The sequence below is a fragment of the Gambusia affinis genome, linkage group LG04, assembly GCF_019740435.1.
Source record: "Gambusia affinis linkage group LG04, SWU_Gaff_1.0, whole genome shotgun sequence".
Classification (NCBI taxonomy): Eukaryota; Metazoa; Chordata; class Actinopteri; order Cyprinodontiformes; family Poeciliidae; genus Gambusia; species Gambusia affinis.
The window spans coordinates 22,523,835-22,540,699 of NC_057871.1; the positions used below are offsets into that span (position 1 = coordinate 22,523,835).

Here is a 16,865-nt window from a genome sequence, read left to right on the forward strand (position 1 = left end):
TCCACATATTCTGTGGTTGCTAGGTAACCATAGAATGAGTGAGTTGCTAGGTAACCATAAAATGAGTGATTTAGTTGATTCCACCCACCGTGCTAAGCTAGCTGTGAAAGGGGCGTGCGCGTTCGTGGGTGTGTGTGTGTGTGTGTGTTTGTTCGAACAAGGACAAGTTCATGGAGAAAGAAACTGATGGTGAGATGTGTAAATCCTCCTCTAGTAAAGACTGTTGTTATCCCTCACCCTTCCCATTCCTTGCCTTTGTGAACTTGTCTTTTTCCCACCGACCATGAGTCCAGTGGATCCTAAGCAGTCTGGAAAAGTAGACAAAAGTATGAAATGTGATTTAAGTATTTTCTAGATCTGGATACGTATAGACAAAAAAAAACAACTATGAAAGCATATTTGTATTGTCAAATTTCATGCCAGTGTCTTTGTGAGCTGTGTACTTTGTTTGGTCCTGTGTATTTTCCTTCTTGTATCCTTCTATCCTGTCTTACTTACTTCAGTCCTTCTCTTCCTTTCTCAATACTATCATTCTTCCTTTCTTGGTGTCCTTTCCTTTTTTTTTCTTCCTTGTGCCTTTAGTTGTATCCCACCTTGTGTCCTTCTTTCCTTTAATCTGCCCTTCCATATTTCCTGTTTGCTTCCTTCCATTCTTCTCTAACACATACTGTATGATGGAAACACTGGAAATCATGTGGCCATCTATGACAATGAACACATATAAGAGAAATGTTTTCTATCCAGAGGTTTGTTTGTCCTTATGCGTGTTAAAGACAGGCGGCCTTCAGTGTCGCCACATTTTGTCAATGTCTTAGAACCATGATTGCATTTATGTAAAATATCTTAGTTTTCATTCTTTATAATGAACTTCACAGTAAAAGAACAGTTAAAGTAAGACTGGTTGTGTATCGGTGTTAGGCCAAAGGTCTGCAAGCAACACAGATATGCCTGGGAAATATGTGATTAGCTATAACACTATTTGTAAGTTGTTTTTTTCCCCTCATATTATTCACTGAAGCTCCAAATAAGTGTTAGTCCTGCCAACATTTAAATGTGGGACTCATATGGTTATGTGGTGAAAAACAGGCCCCAGTTTAGACTGTTACATAACTATGATAATAGCCTGCATTTTGTTGTGGAACAACTGGGTAAAAGTGGCACCCATATGGATTCTAACTGGGTTGTGCAATTTGAAAAGATTTTCCAAATATCCATTTGCCAAGTCTGGAATAATGCTACTGGGACGTAAAAAAAAACATTTCAGAAAACTTAAACTTTTTCCAAATAGATCTGCCAGTATCCATTGTGTGTGTGTGTGTGTGTGTGTGTGTGTGTGTGTGTGTGTGTGTGGTTGCTTGGATCCAACATTAGGCTTGGCTCATCTATAAAAAATAAATAGAGAACAATCATTTACTTTTAATCATAACATTCTCCTGGGTAATCTTCACATTATAAACAATGTGAAGACAAATGTTGTCTCATATACGGAATTTTACTGACAAACTTTATCGTACAAGTTAAGACAAACATGTCAAAACTGGGTCAACACCAAATCTTAAGATTTCCCAAATTAACCATTTTCAAGCCTGTGTTTTGTATATGCCTTTTGAGGAAACTTAATTATTAATAAATGAATTATTAACTTGAGGAACGGGGAGGTGGAGGCTGGTCCCCTAATGAAGTTGTGTAACGTTAAAGCAAAATCAGCCAGAACCCAAAACTCAGCCAAAACAAGTGAACGGTTCACCAAACGTTGTACTGCAAATAATGATGTTTTTGAAGGGGCTCCACAGGGTGTGGTCACACTGGTAGGTCAGGAATGAGCTGGGCCGGATTTTAGCAGGGGCTTACCGGGGCTGCAGCCCGGGGCCCCGGCATTTCGGGGGCCCCGAAGGATGTTTTATATTTTTGTGAATGGATAGTGTCAGAATTTAATCAATGACTACCATGATTTTGACAGCACCGATGAAAAATGTTCCAATTTGTTCTGGCAAACGTCCATCTTGAATGCTTGCTTGTTATTGGTCCACTTTTGACGCATCTTACGCAATGGGGAGGAGGAGCGTCAAGGGAATATTATTTTGCAATGGCGGACAACAGGAAATATGACAGCGGAGCGCAGAAAAGAAGGAAGAGAAAAGAAAAAGAGCATCGCGCCAAAGAGGCGACAAACAAAATGCCTAAATTGACAGGCTTTTTTAAACCTGTTAGCGGAGATGGAGCAGAAACATTATTATCCCCGCTCCTCAAACCCTTAGCTATGCTAACACCGGCACTAAGATCCCGCCAGAACCTATAACCGTGACTGAGTCGGTGGCTGGACTGGCGTCTGTGGAGTCAGAGTTGGTGGAAGCGGGATCTTCTTCCGCAGATGGAAAGACGACTGTGGATCCGTACAGTACCGATCCGGCGCATTGGGGGGAAATTGACGAGTCCGTGCGAGCTTACTGGGCTGAGCGAGGACCGGAGAGCTGTCAAAATAGGAATGTTGGCTTTCAAGCATCAGAACGGGTGTACAAGCATCAAAAGCGTCACTTCTCCAAATCTCACTTTAAAAGCAAGATGTTAAATGGTGAGTACGTCGAAAGATCGTGGCTGCTCTACTCTCCATCCACCGGAGCTGCATTTTGTTTTGCATGCCGCATTTTCAGCAATGCTAATACTCAGTCAAACTTTGAAACTGGTTTCAGTGACTGGAAGCACGCAACTGAACGCAAATGCCTAAACTTTAAAAAATCCTTCAGAGGGCAGCACTTTGGACTTACCTGGGTCAGGATATTTTCTGAAAACTACAGTATGCCTGATCTCTTTTTTCCAGAAGATATTGTTTATATCCATGTTCTGTCTGACTGGCAGAGAAGCACTTTTTTGACATTTATTTCCTCCACTATTTACCAAGAACTTTAAAACCAAAGAAAAAGTTTGAGTTTTGATATATTCCACTTGTACTTATATGAACTTGTAAATGCTGGGGATATTTGTATAAATATTGTTTTACTCGCTTTGCTTTGTAAAAGTATATTTGAGCATTGCATTTCTTGCACTCAATCTGTTTTATAGTTTGTGTTGAAGTCCAGGCAACAATAACTATTCAGTGATTTTATTTTGTGATGCAAGCATCATATTCTAGTTTCAACCCCAACATGTGGTTTAGTCTTTCTAGAAAAGAGTTCAGAGTTGTTTGTAGTTTGTGACAACTGGCTTATTAAAGTTGTAAGTTGTCAAAACTTACTGTTCGATCATTTTCTGTTCATCCTCTAAAACAAAACAAATACATACAAATATATATATATATATATATATATATATATATATATATATATATATATATATATATATATATATAATAATTCCCTTCTCACCCACCGCGGGTGGTGATTCTTCTTCCTCTTAGCTCGGGTCCTCTACCAGAGGCCTGGGAGCTTGAGGGTTCTGCGCAGTATCTTGGCTGTGCCTAGGACTGCACATTTCTGGACTGAGATGTCTGATGTTGTTCCTGGGATCTGTTGTAGCCACTGTTCCAGTTTGGGGGTGACTGCCCCGAGGGTCCCGATGACCACAGGCACCACTGTGGTCTTCACCTTCCAGGCCCTCTCCAGTTCCTCCCTTAGGCCCTGGTATTTCTCTAGTTTTCATGCTCCTTTTCCTGATGTTGCAGTCACTTGGTATTGCCACATCCACCACAACGGCTTTCCTCTGTTGTTTATCCACCACTATGTCTGGTTGGTTCGCCTCACCATTTTGTCTGTCTGGATCTGGAAGTCCCACAGGATCTTAGCTCGGTCATTCTCCACTACCTTCGGGGTGTTTCCCACTTTGATCTTGGGGTTCCAGTCCATATTCTGCACAGATGTTTCTGTACACTATGCCTGCCACTTGGTTGTGTCGTTCCATGTATTCTTTCCTGCCAGTATCTTGCACCCTGCTGTTATGTGTTGGACTGTCTCAGGGGCCTCCTTGCACAACCTACACCTTGGGTCTTGTCTGGTGTGGTAGATCTGGGCCTCAATTGCTCTGGTGTTTAGGGCCTGTTCCTGGGCGGCCATGATGAGGGCCTCTGTGCTGTCCTTCAGTCCAGCTTTGTCCAGCCCTTGGTAGGACTTTCTGTTGTCAGCCACTTCGGTTGTTGCCGGTGGTACATCCCATGCAGGGGCTTGTCCTCCCATGATGGTTCCTCCGGCACCTCAGGTTCTGTTCCCCATTGTATTTTGAGACATTCACTGAGCACATTGTCTGTTGAGGCATTGTCCCTGATGTATCTATGGATCTTGGATGTCTGTCTTGGATAGTGGTTCTCACACTCACTAGTCCTCTGCCTCCTTCTTTTGCGGTTCGTGTAGAGTCTCAGTGTGCTGGATTTGGGGTGGAACCCTCCGTGCATTGTTAGTAGTTTCGGTCTTAACATCTGTGGCCTGTATCTCCTCCTTTGGCGAGCTAATTATTCCTGCAGGGTACCTGATTACTGGTAGGGCATAGCTGTTTATTGCACGGATCTTGTTCTTGCCATTGAGCTGGCTTCTCAGGACTTGTCTTATTCGTTGGAGGTATTTGGTTGTGGCTCTTTCTCTTGTGCTCTCATCAAGGTTGCCAATTGTTTGTGATATTCCCAGGTATTTGTAACCTGGGAATATCAGGTATATATATATATATATATATATATATATATATATATATATATATATATATATATATATATATATATATATATATATATCTATATATATATATATATATATATATATATATATAAAAGAGTATATATATATATATATATATATATATATATACTCGAGTATATATATATATATATATATATATATACTAGAGTATATATATATATATTGACTCTAGCCCAGGGGCCCCCATCCTGACTCCAGCCCAGGGGCCCCCATCCTCCTAAATCCGGCCCTGGGAATGAGGGATCCACAGGGGTCGGGAATCCAGGCTGGGGAGGGCAGGGTGAATAGACAGTGGGAGGCCTTGGGTGCTCAGGGGACAAACAGACGACCGGGACAAAAAAAACCACCAACCAGAGGCTGAGTCGTTGAATCGATCCAGGGTCATGCACGGGAGGGTCTCAGGCAATGAAAATCCAGTAATCAGAAGACTGGAGGCAGGGATCAGCAACAGGAGGTCAGAACTTTTCCTACAGCAGAAGGACTCGGCAAATATCTGTGGTCAAAAAACAGGCAGGATCCGAAAACCAGGAAACTCTTAAGAACATGAAACAGGGCTTGAAAGCTGTGACTGGGGCAACAGAGGACCTGGCACTGAGCTGGTGACGAGCAGCTGTTCAAACAGGGAGCGGCACAGTGCAGGTTAGGGTAACGAGTAATCAGCACAGTCCAGGTAGAGCTGAAGGGCTGAAATCATGACACCTTGGGTATCAAAAAACCTTGGAGTGGCTCTGTTTCTTAAAGTCTATATCCTTAACTCATAAAAAAACTGTTTAACTACACAAGTACTGAATGGTTCCTTTACTCTTACGAAATACTGAAGGAACAAATGGACCAATACTTTTTGTTTTGGGCTTTTTTGGGGGTCAGCCATTCATCCGGAATGGAGTCGCCCTCTATCTTTATGGAAGTGCTCAGCCGGATTCATCAAAAAACCCAAAGATGATGGTCAAATTCAGAGAGCTTCAGTGTTTCTTTGTGCTGTGATGGATGAGTTTTGCTGTAAACCTTCAACAAAGAGTACAGACACAAGGCGAGATGGTTCCGCCTTAAAAGCTGTGTGCATCTGTTTTGTTGGACGGAGGCGCCATCTTCAGTCCACCTTAAGCGCACAATGTGGCCAACTAACGCTGGAGTTCCTACAGGGCTACGGCAAGCAGTTTGCGTAAATACTTCACATCCCCAACACATAGTTGTTGTCTGCTAGTTTGCAACAGCTGTAGTTCAACGTGTCCTCATACGAATTAATTCTTTTTTGCTTCATTTGTCCCTAACTTTAAGAAAATCTTAAACATGCCGTTAGTGATATATAGCAATATATACACCAAAAATGATTTTAGATTTGTCAAATTCCAGAGAATCTCAAAATATTCTCTGGGATTTGAGACTTTTGAGAAGTTAGAAGTAAGCTTCTCATGGGTTAATTCCCAACATTTGGGTTATGCAGAGAAACATCTGTGGATGCAATTTAAGATAGCACTTAAAACAGTTTGTGTCCTTGAGTGACGTCACAGGAAAATCTTAAGAAATCAGACATGGTATCAGAAAATTGTCGATCTACAGGAATCCACAATGTGAATGTGCGACTGTGGAGCATATGGTGGAAGAACTTGGAGTCAGAAGACCTGCAGTGCAGGAGCTTGGACTCTACAGACTGGTGGTGCCAAAGTTTGAAGGGCTGCAGTGCAGGAGTTTACAGGCTATAGATCTGTGACATGGCAAATTAGGTGGCCAGCACCGATGGTAGAGCAACCTGAGGTGGTTGACATATATGCCTTGACGATGGCCGGTGACGAAGGCAGAGGAACCTTGGGGACCCACTGGCATCAGCTGAGGAACTTGGTTGGTGGTGGTTGAGGAATCATTGAGGCTGGTGGCAGAACAGCTGAGTGTCTGGAGACACCTAACCACCTGTATGATGGTATACAGGTGGTTAGAACAGCACTCCTGGTCCTCGAGGGCCGGTGTCCTGCAACTTTTAGATGCATCTCTACTTCAACACACCTGAGTCAAATAATGAGGTCATTAGCAGGACTCTGGAGAACCTGACTGCATTTGGGAGGCAATTCAGCCATTGGATTAAGGTGTGTTGGACCAGGGAGACATCTAAGAGTTGCAGGACACCGACCCTCGAGGACCAGGAGTGCCCACCCCTGGCTTAGAGGCTGCAGGCTTGCAGTGAGAGGTGAATGCGTGGTATGGAAGCTGGCGGCGGTGAAGCGGCTGGACCTGAGGACGGATACGATGAAGTCTGGAAGCTGCAGATATGTGAAGCCGGAGCTTGGAATCTGGTAGCCAGCAGTGCTGAAGGTCCAGAGAATTGTGATATGGTTGGTGACCCTGAAGAGCAAAAAGCGCCTGTCACTTTGCTCCTGACACATCTAGGCCTGTAGCAATAAGCAATTAAATGCACAATGAATTAAAACAAGCGCAATAATTTCCATTTGCGTAATTTATTGTTTTTCCTCTTTTCTCTCTCTCTCTCTCTTTCTACCAAAAACTTGATGACAAAAATCTTTAGTCTGGTGCTTTGGTCTCAATTAGCTATTTTTAAAGAACAAATTTGCTTACAGAGACTTCATAATTCATTTTATTTGTTGTTTTGTTTATTTATGTTAGATATTTAAAATGTCTTTCAATCTCCCTGTTAAATGTTTATTGATATCTTTAAGAATGTGTTCTTGCATTGTATGCCATCACTACCATGGTATTACTTGAAAAGAACAATATTATTGTTTATCGCCATGACCTCTGGGACAATTTATCGTCCTGCAAAATTTGTTACCGTGACAGGCACAGCTGAATTTCCCCACTTTGAGGCAACAAAGATTAAGTGTATTCTATTCTTCGTCAAAGATACGGAATATTTACAGCAACGGCTTGCCATAGCCTTCTGTCCTCAGTTCCCCAGCCAGAGAGGGGGGTGGGGGGCACCGCCGCACTTTGGCTTCCCAGCTCCGACAGCGTCACCGGTGAAACAAGAAGACGCACTCTCGGGCCGAGCCCCGTCCGCACCCACAAAGGAGAGAAGATGTCCGAGCCCAACAAGTACCGAGAGTGGATCCTGGAAACTATCGACTCTCTCCGTTCGAGGAAAGCCCGTCCGGATCTAGAAAGGATTTGTCGAATGGTCCGGAGGCGACACGGATCAGACCCAGACCGAACCAGGACGGAGCTGGAAAAACTCATCCAGGAGCAGACGGTGCTCAAAGTTAGCTACAAGGGATCGATATCGTACCGAAACGCGGCCAAGGTGCAGAGGAAAAGCAGAAAACGGAGCGAGTTCGGCGGCGGCGCGGATGCACCGAGGGAGCGGACCAAACCCGATCATCCGAACAACAACAACGGCGACAGCGCGCACAGCTTCACCGACCCGGAGGAGGGCGAGACGGAGCCGGATCCCCGCGCCGAAACATCAGTCAGCAGTCGAAACAAAAAGCTCCAGCCTGCCTCCAGCCCTGGTAGCGGAAACGGGTGCCTCAGTTGTGGCGCAACAACGAGCTGCGCTGTCGGGAGCGGCTGTGAAGAGGAGAAAGCAAGTGCAACGAGAGACAAGGGATTAGGACAGCAGGGAGCGGGGGGCTGCCTGCCGCTCGGTTCGGGCACCGGAGACCGGAGTGAGGATGTTCCATCCGGCGGAGGAAAGAAGCCCTGTCTGTCTGGAGCTGACAGCCGAAGCCAAACTTACTCCGGGAGCGACAGCCCAGCCCAGACACAGAGGCAGACCGAGTCTGGCCAGCCCAAACTTCGACTCGGAGGAGGAACCACCAAAGCAGCGCACCGCCACGCCAACTCCGAGCTGCGCGAACTGGCAGCTCTGTCCGAGAAGCCCCTCCGAGCGGCAGGAGGGGGATGTGGGGGCTCCGCCGCCGCGACCCGAGGCCACGTGAAGCCGCTGGGCTTGAAGGAGATCTTGGGCTACCTGAGCAGCCAGGAGCGGCTGTCGGAGGAGAAGCTGACCCGAGGCAAAGTCAAAGTGGTGATGGAGAGAGAGGTGGAGAGGGGCAGGCTGCGCAGGACGCGCTGCGGGAACATCACTCTTCCTCTGCGGGGGATGGAGCCGGACGAGCCCGAGCCGAGTGATTCGTCTGCCGACAGACTTGCGAAAAGCGCACTGCAGGACAAGCGCGCAGCGAAAAAGGTGGGTAACTTATCATTTCTGACACGTCTGTCCCGTCTGTCGCCACGAAGCGAACTGAGTGGATCTGCCGCGATGGGCTTCGCTCATAAATTAATGATCGGTGTTTTTAAAACCAACACGCGTGGCACCGAGGCGCGCTGGGCTTGATAAATAATTACATTACTGTTCAATTAACCCTGTTTTTATTACATAGTTCTTCTCTAAAAATTGATTATTTTTTTCGGTTCCTAGTCTCGGTTCATTGTTACTTCGATGCGTCTTTTCTTCTCTCTCTCTCTCTCTCTCTCTCTCTCTCTCTCTCTCTCTCTCTCTCTCTCTCTCTCTCTCTCTCTCTCTCTCCCTCTCTCTCTTCTTTTTTGCGCTGCATCTGCGGGATCATGTGCGTGTAGGTCGGCTTTCTGCACAAAAGGTGCGGGCTTGCAAGACGCTGAAGTTAGCGTCCGATTCAGTGCTCGACTGAAAGCCTTTGCCGCTGCATTCAACAACTTGAAGCTACAATACTTGTAACGTTTTCATGCTCGGTATGTTTCCCTTAAAACGCGGTTTGTGAATCTTTTAACTAACTTGTGAAAATTTAACAGAAAATGCGACGATATTCCTGGCGTAAGTTATGGAGAGGAGCATCTTAAAAACCTGATGTAGGTTCTGTTAGTAATATCAAATTATAGAAAACAACTTGGGACACGTGAATCCCTTAACTAATTCAAATAGAAGTTGAAAATTACAAAAGGCTTTCAACTGAAACAAAAAAGAGCTTTTTAGGGGATTATTGGGCTGTGGACATTAGTGAATCTTTTTTGTTTCTTTTCAATTATTAAAAAGTAAATTATAATTTAAAAAAAAAAGGACAAAAAGAAGGAAAACATTTTGTGACTTTTTTAGGCAAGACAGACTAAGGTTGTGTTAAAGAAAAGAAGGCTTTATCTAATTTACCCAAATACACTGAGGGCAGATTATACAAATACTATTTATTTGTGAATTTCATTTGCACCACTTAATATCTCATCCATCTTTAAAAACAGATCCTGGTGAGTACTTGGACAAATTTTCTATATTAATAAAAAAAAAAAAAAAAAAAAAAACTTATTAAAGTTGTGGACGGGTTAGCAGTTTTTAAGATGTGTTTCGTGTAAATTAGTTTCAGTCTTAACATAAACTTTCCAACTCACCTTTGACCTTTATGTATCATCCCCTGCATTTGTTTGCTTTGTTTAGCAAGATGCTAAATAAAAATGCAGATTTTTAGTTTGATTAAAGTGAGGCTTTACAACTTGGATTTCATTTTAACTTTATCTTATAAATACATCTAACAATTTAGAACAGCTGAAAAAAAAAATCATCCTACATCAAGATACTATTATCTCCCATTATGGGATTTCCTACTGTTGTAGATTTTGAAATGGGCGCAATATTAAATTGTGCCAAGCAACTAAACACCTTTAATTATTGTTATTTTTTTCAGTTATTGCATATGTTGAAAGAAAGTTTACAAATTATATACTGTTTTACATAATCTGTCTAGGAGGTGTAGGTTTTAAGGTGGAACTCTAAAACCCAACAAAGTTTTATAGTGACATTTGTTTTTCTTTTTTACATCACAAAAATTGACTAAAAGTTTTCTAAACGATAAATCTGGAATAATTACCACGATATGAACATATGATCCAAAGTATGTAAGCTAGGCTAGAGCCTATAGCGGTAGCTCACAGTGATTAAATACAGCGGAATAGCCCTTTAGTCGAGCACCGAATCAGATGCTAGCTTCAGCGTTGTGCGGGCTGCACGCGCAGACGAGCGGGCTGCTCCCAGGACTAGCAGCGCGAGGAGCGCCGCCCGCCTCGCTGCCTGCTGACCGCTGCCTCGCGCTCTCAGGCCGCCTCCAGGAGGAGTCCGGCACCGGTCCTTCTGGTACCCCTTTGTTGGAAGTTAATGTGGAAAGGAGCGCGCCTCGCGTCCGGGCAAGGCCGCACGGCAGGCGGCGACTGTGAGGAAAACAACAACAACAAAAAACTTGAGCCGTGCGGAGGGACTCGGCTTCGACTTTATTGGTGTGTTTTTTTTCATCCTCCCCTCGGTGCCTCATTAAATTCTTTCTACGGTCCCTCACAGCGCTCTCTGCTCCCCGCTTCTTCTGTCTCCCCGTAGGCGAAAACTTGACTAGACTACAGTGGGCGGCTCGTTATTTCTGATAGGCTATGCGTCTGTCCCCCCCCCCCCCGACTTTATTTCTTTGAATAAAAAAAAAGGACATATTCACTTTGTCTCTACAGTCCCCACCTCCAGCCCGTCCGGAGAGTGAGCCCATGGAAACTGGCGGGGAGGGAGAGGAGGGACAGGGAGGAGATGAGGAAGAGAAAGACAATGATGAAGATGATAATGGTCCCAGGAGTTCTGATGAGGATGGAGGACTTTCCCCGGTAGCCATGACAACCGAAGCTGGACTTGCTGAGAAAACCGGAGAAGATGCGGGCTTTCAGAGGGAGGTGCAGGAGGAGAGCCCTCAGCGGCAGAGGGAGTATGGAAAAGGTCCGTGTTCAGTAATCAGTTTGGCTCCCTTTTACATTTTCAAATGTCTTAAACGTTGAAAAGAGTATTCATACTGGAAAATGTTCACGTTTTGCCACGTTACAACCACAAACTTCAATGCGTTTTGCTGGGATTCCAGGCGATTGGCTAATAGAAATAGTGCATAACTGTGAAATAAGACGTCTGCCTTCATTCCTGACACTTTTCTATGAAGGGAAAATTAAGTTAAGATTTGTCTGATTAAATGATTATCCCGTCTGAGCTGGGAATGATTATGCTGGCTGCTTTTCTGAATAATTTTAATAAAATTTTTTCGCATTTTAATTAAACGTTGCAATCTCACACTGTTCTAAAATACATTGACGTGCTGTAGCTATAATGGGGCAAAATGTGGAACAGTCCAGAACAAAACAAACACTTTCTTTAATGTTTGCATTTGTATCAAATTTTGTCCTTTTTTTTTTTTTTTTTTTGAAGAGGAAGCAGAATTAATATGTTTGTACTTTAAATCCATATTCTGTCTTTCCATGTCGCCTTCCAGGGATGTGTGAGCTTGATTTTCCTCCAGAGTCCCGGTCTCCACCTACCGACGGAGCCTCGTGGTCCGAGTGTAACGGTGCCTGCTCCGAGGAGGGAGCTTTCTCCTCAGACCACCTGGTGAGCTCGTCCAGGCAAACATCCGCCCTGCTCGCTTCCATCGCTGGTGGATTTGTTTTATGAAAACGAGGTGGCTTTAGTGTTCAGGTTGATGCTGTAAGTATATTAGTTCTGGCTTGGTGGTCTCAAACCGCGTTCCTAGAGGGCCAGAGTCCTGCATCATCTCGTCCTGCACTCTTGATTGAAATCACGAATCGTTTTGCTTATAGTTTTGAATGAACTATTTATACTGGGATGAAATTAAACGCAGCTTAAGGCAGGTGACCTCCAGCTGCAAGACGTTTCAGAACACCAGCGGCTGATTTCCATGGCATGACTCACCTTTCGGAAATAGGAACAGATGGAAAACAACGTTTTGTTTCCATTTCACAGCTACAGCTACGCTCTAAGTGTTGGTCTTTAACGTGAAATCTTAATGAAGCCAGTCGAAATGTGGGCAACTGCAATAGGGACGAATACTTTCGCACAGCACCGCAGGTTCACACACACACACACACACACGTCTCACGAGAAAGTGCTTTCCTTATTTTGTTTGTTTTAACACGCTGGGATGTGGTGATACTCTAGACGTTGAGTTTCTCTTTTTGAGGAGCCAAGAACATTTCAGGCGTTTTGGGAGAGTTCAGTCAGTTGGAACAAGGGTAAAAATATCTAATTGCTAACCTGTCAGTGAGTACGGTTGTATTTTCATCTCCTAGCAGAAGAGTGTTTTATAAATGTTTTAAAGGTCCCCTTTCGAAGAACCACTTTTGCTCAAAGTGCTCTGTCAGTGAGAGGATCTGCAGTTGGGAACTCACTTCCTGTTGATTTAAAGTCTGTAACCAGTTTTAGTACGTCCAAGAAACAAACAAAACTCTGGTTATGTCGAAAACAGAACTGTACCCACTTTTGATGTTTCATGTTCCACTGTTTGCTTGTAGATGTCGTCAACATTATGCTGTGCTATTTTAAATGATAATTATTTTAACTTTTAGAGGTATTTTTAAAAAGCCCATCTAGGGACAAATGCTGCGAATTAGCTGTTGCTATTGCACTATGACGCAAACATGGGACTGCTGTTTTCTTTCAGTTTGTCCATGTCGCTGTGTGTCTGTCCCTATCAAATAAACTAATTAAAGTAAACAGAGAGAGCCAGTTAACTCCAGTGCTTGACTGAGGGGTGACTCATCAACCTTGGCATACTGGGCTCCCCCATACCTGTGCTTCATACCCAACACATCATCATTCACACGCCCACAGCAGATGGTCTCAATGTGCCGCTGCAGTTGTGTCATCATGCCACCACCTCCTGCTGTCCTTTGTTTCAGAGGAAGGTTGTATCGCTCTTGATGCTCGCTTTCTCCTTGGATTCTGTTTGACTTTTTTTTTTATTGTTTCCCCCACACACAGGGCTACACACACCATGATGAAATAAACCTCACCGCCTCAAGCTTTCACAGTAAGCTTCCCCTCTTTGATATCTCACTACCTGAGTGTACCTGTGCATATTGGTGTGAATAACACTTGTCCCAAAATTACCCCTGTAGACTTGGAGTATAAAACAGAGATCGGCACTTCGTCCTGCATGCTCACTCCTACCGCATCTCCGAGGGACTCCAGCCTCCCCGAAGAACAAGGCGCTAACGACAGCAGTGGAGGGTGAGTACACAGCCGTTCGTAGATGGACGGTATCGTACGTCCACAGCCTTCTTCCTGCTGACCTCACAGGTTTTCTGTCAGATGTAGTTCTGGATTATGGACAGAACTGCAAAAATAATTTTCCACCTTCTGCCTCAGCAATCAAACTTTTTGGATCAAAGCTTCATTTCATCCACGCATAAAACGAGTTTTTCTTGGTCTTGCTGAGAGATTAGTTCGTTAATCCTTGAGAGGTTCTTCAGGTGATAGAAGGCTGACTTTGTAACGGTCTTTATGTGACACTGAATGTTCTGGTCAGAGTCCATTGCTATACTCGGGTTTCGGCCCTGATCGCTGGTTTCTAGCTGTAATAAGATATGATATTGACTCTAGGTTCTCCCTCTTTGGGTCCAAAGATAATATCTTCAGTTTCTTTTTTGTTTCTGATCAAGTTATGGCACATCCACACGTTGATTTGTTCAGCACTCAAATGGGTTCATAGTTACCTGGTGACACTGTAATGTAGAGCTGTGTGTCCTCTTTATGATTATGGTGCCTTCATTTATGACATGTTGTGATCTGAATAAGTGGGAGCATGTAGATATTAAATAAGAAGGGTCCCAGGACGGAACCCAAGAGGGGCCCCATATGTGATTTTTGTCCGTTCTGCTGGGAAGTTACCGACGGACATGAAAAAGTCCCTGTTTAGGTAAGATGAACCAGTCAAGTACTGGACCAGAGAGTCCAATCCAGCTGTCTCCGATTAGAATGCCAGTGTTGAATGCCGCACTGAGGAACAGAACCAGCACCGTGGTTCTGTCACAGTATGGCTTTATGCAGATTGAACAGTTTGACAAGGGCAGTCTCCATATTGTTCCCTTCTCCTGACTTATACCTTTGTGCAATGAAATCATTTTAAAACTTCCCTGCAGACGGTGGCTTTAGCTAAAATATTCAAACAAGCAAATATCAGAAAGTTTCTTCTATGATGGCTGAACTTTACGTGGGTCGCTATATTCACTGAAACTGAAGGAAGACTGACTGCTGAAAATAAATCTGAAGTTGCTTCAACAAACTGGGTTATGTGACATTTTTCATACCCCGCTTCCACCCGACATATTTAGCAGTTTTTCAACTGAATTGTGGACAGCATGTGCCACATAAGCTGTGGAAATCTCCTTTTGATGTCGCTTTCAATCCCACTTTTAAAATCCCCTGTAGCGATGCTTCATGATTTTTCTCTACCCAGTGAGTTTTGTAAAAGTCCAACTTGATTTTTCTGTTTGTTTGTGTTTTTTTTGTTTTTTTTACCCAAAGGCACATGAAGTTTGGCAGCACCAGAGTAAGCCCAATGGAGTGGACCGTGTCTGACGTGGTCAGTTATTTCACAGCCGTGGGTTTCCCCGAGCAGGCGGCCGCCTTCAGGGCACAGGTGAGGCTGTTTGGTCCTGTTTCTGCCTCTAGAGGGCGCCAGAGACTGCGTCTGTTGAATTGTTGCAAACTCCACGGGCCTGCTACACTCACTGCTTTGCTCTGTTGCACAGGAAATCGACGGGAAGTCTCTCCTCCTCATGCAACGCAACGACGTTTTGACCGGCCTGTCGATCAAACTCGGACCCGCCCTCAAGATCTACGAGCGTCACATCAAGGTTCTGCAGAAAACACACTTTGAGGACAATGACGGCTACGAAGATGCAAAAAATACACTCAGACTGTTATGTTAACATCTAAATGTAGCTCAAGCAGTAAAAAAGTAACCAAAAAAAAGCATGTCTTTACATAAGGTAATATAAGTTTTGAGAAAAGCATCAAGCAAACATTGCTCAGCTTTTGTTTAGTCTGTAGGAATTTCACAGGATTTTCTAGGAGGATTTTTCTACTGAATGAAGCACAAATGATGGCCCAAATAAAAGTAGAAGATGAGAACATTTTCATATGAAAAGATCAAACACAAAAAAGCATTTTATTTTATTTTTAAAAATTGCACCACTTTTTTTTTTCTTTTTTTATTAATCTGTGTAAGATAGTTTGTGTTTTTGTGCTTTGTCTTAAGCACATCTCCTCAGAATTCATGATACATTTAAATTTTAGCTCTGAGGTTGGACAGCTTCATGCTTCTAGGTTTGATTCTTCTTCATATGGAAGAAACGCAGTGGAAAAAAAAATAACAGCTTAGATAGAAGCAGATTTTTTTATACACCCCGAAGCTGGACTGAAGCGTTACGGTTACGTAATTTGTGTTTATGTCGACCCAGAACTCATCAACACAACCAGCCGGTGTTTTCTCTCAGTGTTTTTTTAAAGGTTATTATTTGAGGGTTGATGTTCTTCATCTGTAGCATAAAGCGTCACGTGAACAGCTGGCAATTAAAGGTCCATAATGTGTTCAGTTGTTTTTGTTTATTTTGGCTAAAAAATCAAATAAAAAAAGAGCCAAAATTACGTCACAGTATGTAAGTGTGAGCTTCTTTTGGTCTAACTGGACTCTGATTGCTGGCATTTGAACATGGTGGAGATTTCTAAGTTAGCATACAGAGAACAGCGATCAGTTTATTTTACATGTACCATGAAAATGCACCAAAACCAGCAGAATGCTGTGTATATATTCGCATTGTAAAATCCTCATTGAACAATAGAATATCAGTGAGGCAATCAAATATTAAAATGCATTTTTATACTCTTGGTGACGTCATGTGAGCAGGAAACGCATTTCCTCAGCACCCATTCTAAGTTTTCTTAGAAAAACTTTCCTGCTTTATTTGTCTTTTGTTTGACACATTAGTTTGCTTTGGCAATAATTCCTCCTGAGACGTGTTCCTGTTTGTGCATTTGATCTTTCTCTACCTCTTGCTTTATTCGTCGATGTTGTTTTGTTTCGTTATCAAAACGTTTTTCGTCACTTCGCCTTTTTTGATGAGAGGAACCCGTTTGGAGAGAACAGCTGCGTTTCAGACTGTAGAAAATGGTTGATTTTTCTGTCATTTGTTACTTGTTACAGAACAATTTTAGTAAATAAATGCAAAAAAAAAATAAATAAATAATGCAAAACAAATGCTGCTGTGTGGAAGTTATGTGTCCGGTGCCTTGCAGATTTATTCACACATTTCGTCACAATGTGACCGCTAACCTCGGCGCATGCTTTTGGGATTTTATGTGACTGAAAACGACACAAAGGAGAGCAAATCTGTACTGGAAGAAATATCAGACGTGGTTTTCACTGATCAGTTTTCCCTGCATTTGTTTTCACT

The 16,865-nt window shown here is 43.4% G+C and overlaps 1 protein-coding gene across 1 annotated transcript; it reads left to right on the forward strand.

The window, feature by feature from the left end:
* Positions 1-105: 105 nt before the first annotated feature.
* On the forward strand, positions 106-16,661 carry samd1b (sterile alpha motif domain containing 1b). The gene is made up of 8 exons (XM_044114455.1): positions 106-189; positions 7,470-8,817; positions 11,088-11,343; positions 11,885-12,000; positions 13,390-13,438; positions 13,527-13,638; positions 14,935-15,049; positions 15,162-16,661. The coding sequence occupies exons 2-8, from the start codon at positions 7,708-7,710 to the stop codon at positions 15,339-15,341; spliced, it is 1,938 nt and encodes a 645-aa protein (XP_043970390.1). The 5' UTR covers positions 106-189; positions 7,470-7,707; the 3' UTR covers positions 15,342-16,661.
* Positions 16,662-16,865: the final 204 nt, after the last annotated feature.

Excerpts from the sequence above, each read along its gene's own strand:
- samd1b (XM_044114455.1), top strand. The coding sequence starts at position 7,708 with ATGTCCGAGCCCAACAAGTACCGAGAGTGGATCCTGGAAACTATCGAC. Across the intron at positions 13,439-13,526 it reads CACCGCCTCAAGCTTTCACA|ACTTGGAGTATAAAACAGAG; the intron begins GTAAGCTTCCCC and ends TTACCCCTGTAG. Across the intron at positions 15,050-15,161 it reads CGGCCGCCTTCAGGGCACAG|GAAATCGACGGGAAGTCTCT; the intron begins GTGAGGCTGTTT and ends TCTGTTGCACAG.